This window comes from Diaphorina citri, unplaced genomic scaffold (genome assembly GCF_000475195.1).
Source record: "Diaphorina citri unplaced genomic scaffold, Diaci psyllid genome assembly version 1.1 scaffold5477, whole genome shotgun sequence".
Classification (NCBI taxonomy): domain Eukaryota; kingdom Metazoa; phylum Arthropoda; class Insecta; order Hemiptera; family Psyllidae; genus Diaphorina; species Diaphorina citri.
In genome coordinates, this window is record NW_007382853.1 from 1 (window position 1) to 3,538 (window position 3,538).

The 3,538-nt window shown below is 35.6% G+C and overlaps 1 protein-coding gene across 1 annotated transcript; it reads right to left on the reverse strand.

Annotated features, from left to right (window-relative positions):
* Positions 1–1,577: 1,577 nt before the first annotated feature.
* LOC103521566 (neurogenic locus protein delta) lies at positions 1,578–2,931 on the reverse strand (the record flags this gene model as incomplete). Its single annotated transcript, XM_008486677.2, is given in 2 exon segments — positions 1,578–2,467; positions 2,640–2,931. Coding segments are annotated over 2 exon segments (1,123 nt in total), but the record flags the coding sequence as incomplete, so codon positions are not given.
* Positions 2,932–3,538: the final 607 nt, after the last annotated feature.

A 3,538-nucleotide genomic window follows, 5' to 3' on the forward strand; every position in this document is an offset into this window, starting at 1 on the left:
TTTTTTTTTTTCTTTTTTACGTTAACACTCCGACTGCCATAGGAGTCGTAAGATTTGTCACAGTAATGTACATTTTACCTACCATACTTATTTGATGATTATTGGTTCATAATGGATGTTTTCGTCCAACACCGTCAAGTATAGTTTAGAATAAGACATTTTTCTGATGAGAGGTTTCACACCTCTGAAGAAGGCATATTTTATTTACCTACCTACTATAATTGAATATAAACTTAGCATAAGTCAGTATAGGAGTAGGAGACTATCAAGAGTCAAGATAATCTCTTTTGACATTCAGAACAGAGGACAGTTAGCATGCGAAAAAATTCCACTTCAATCCAGAGAGTTTAGAATAAGACATGTTTCTGATGAGAGGTTTCACACCTCTGAAGAAGGCATATTTTATTTACCTACCTACGATAATTGAATATAAACTTAGCATAAGTCAGTATAGGAGACTATCAAGAGTCAAGATAATCTCTTTTGACATTCAGAACAGAGGACAGTTAGCATGCGAAAAAATTCCACTTCAATCCAGAGGATGTGATGTTCCATTCTTCTAGAAATAATGAAAGTAAATCTTTACTTGAAGTAAAATTTACTTTGTTTGTATTGTCAAGTCCCTAGGTATTTTATGCGACTCTCATCTCCATTTGCTCAATCAACAGCCCACATTACGACTCCAAATCAGTTAAAGACATTTGTCTGTGAGACTGTCGATCAAAATAACAATAATTTTATTTAGTTAAATTATTTCATTTTGTTTAGACGAAATTATTCACAGGGAATCAGGACCGCTCAGCGAATTTATGATTCTAACTTTTGAAAATAGCCTCCTACCTAATAATTGGGGAAATTATCTAGAAAAGGAAATAAAAAAAGTGAAATTTTCCAAGTTTATGAAGAGAAGGAAAATACTTACAGGCATTCGTCAGGTTTGTTACAATGTCCATGTTGCTCATCACAGCCGGGCAAACATTTTGCTGAAAGCAAAAAAGAAAAGAAGAGGAATGTAAATAACAGTGGAAAACAAACAATGAGCATTGGAATATTATATTATTGTTGTACGTCGTAGACATAGTAGGAATTCCTTGTCCTTTAGACTTCTACTTTTCCCCCTCACTTGTCCGGTAGAGCTAAAGGCTACATGGGTACACGTAAATGAAGATAATAATAATAAAAATTATTTTGTTTTTTTCTCATATAAAAATAGAGCGAACTTTACCCTGCTTCTTTTTCTTCTAAAAAAAAAAAAAAAAAAAAAAAAAGGATCCCTTAACAAAATGTGGGACGGATTTATCTATTAGGTTCACTAAAGTCAGCTGTGATGGGATGTTCTTCCAGAAAATCTGATTCGCGAGTGAGTAAAAAGAAGAAGAAAAAAAAAAGATTTTCATAAAGAGGTATTTTGAAAAAAAGAAAAATCAATGGATCTGTCATAAATGGCGCAATAACATATCTAAAACATAAAATATTGTCAATACAAAAGTGAATACGTCAAAACAAAATTTTAGATAATTAAATCAAAACTAGAACATAGTGTCTCTATGTGTCTGTAGAATTATTATTTTATTATATTGGAGGGGGCAAAAGGGCTGAAAAGTTCTTACCAATTTACGTAACGATTGATATTTTCCTATATGTAATACGACTTGGCATAGCATAGATCATTATTTGTTTCTACTTTTTTACCTCCACCTTGCTGCCCCCAGGTATTTTTGATCATGTGGGTGTCTCCCAGCTTGACCACGTGACTATGAACAGCATTTTGTTCATTTTGAGCTCTCGCCTCATCATCCGCTCTCCTCTGCTCTTGTTTTCGCCTTAGTTTTGTACAAAAAACAACGGATACCGCTATCAAAACTACTAGAGGGATTGCTATCGATAGAGTGGAGATCACTATCACATGTTCCGCGTTTAACCCTGACTCTGGCTCTACTCTCACTGAAACATGTCTCGACATGTTGCCTGGGTTAGCAATGTCCTCTTGACATGTCGCTCCGTGCCAGCCCGGGGAACATTCACATTTGAAGCCATTGATTAGATCTCGACATACTCCGGCGTTGGCGCAAGGGTTGCTGGCACATTCATCAATGTCATTACTGCAGTCTTTGCCGGAAAAGCCAGCTTTGCATCGACAAATAAAGTCATTCACAAGATCTTCACACACACCGCCATTAGCACAAGGTTTGGCGAGACAATACGCTACCTTGACATCACAGCGAGGTCCTACATAGCCAGGCACACATTGGCACTTGTAGTCGTTTACTAAATCTACACATGTCCCACCATTCTGGCAGGTGTTGATGCTAGGACAGTCGTTGATATTTTCTTCACATTGGTTTCCTTGAAAACCAATGGGGCAGCTACAAGAGAAGCCAGTGTCTAGGACAGTACAGGATCCTCCGTTGAGACATGGTCTGGAGCTGCACTGGTCAAGTGGCTTGCATAGACCGGACTCATCTTCCTGTAACATACAGAGAGAAAGAGGAGGAAAAATTAGTTTTTTGGTAATAGAGAAAAATTACCGACACCAACAACTTTGACAGTACACTAAAGAGAGAAATTATTTTTATACTTATTGCTATTATTGTTTATTGTAAATTTAATCATGAAGTAATAATTAAACAAATACTTACATCACAAGGAGGTTTATTGGTTCCGATGTTACGATTCAGTTTATTTTCACAATCTGTGCCATTGAAACCAGGAGGACAAGTGCATGTGTAAGATCCTTGTCCGGTGTTGAAACAAGTTCCGCCGTTTTTACACGGCTTGTGATTGGTACAGTAGTTGAGGTCTTGGTTGCAGAATAGACCACCCCAGCCTTCGTCACAAAGGCACTCCCAAGGTTTGTGACAAGAACCATGCAGACAACCTGGGTAGCGCTCACATTGGTCACACATTTTGCCTTTCCATCCGCTGTGACACCTGGAAAAATAAAATGTAAAATATGGAAAAATTAGCTTTATAATAGAAACTTATTTACCATGGAAGCGCTATAAAATTGTCACAATGGAAAATTAAACTTTAGGTGACTCACAGCTGAATGGTATCTAATATTATTTTTGATCCTCGGTTTTAGTGAGAATCCATGAGAACTCAACAATGAATGAGATAAAGATGATATGATAGAGGGAGTTCAAGTCAATGGCATTGTTTGGATAGGTAAGGACTGAGGACAGATTAGTATCAAGACGTTTTGGATTCTGTGAAACATTTATACATATACCTACCTAATATAAATATATGTATAAGTTATGGGAGACATCTACAGAGAATCTCCCAGTCCTATAACACACTAAATTTGAGATAAAAAAAAATCAAGAAATACTTAGTTTTTCTATATTTTAATTATTTCAAAGATTATAATAATTTCATAATTTTTGTCTCACAAAAATTTGAAAAATTCCAAACTCTTAATATTACTGAATGAAATCGTAAAAATATGATTTGATACAAGTTCTCATATTAAAGGAAACTAATCACCAGGTAGAAAAAAAACATCTTTCTTCTTTTTAAAAATCTGTTGACTGAC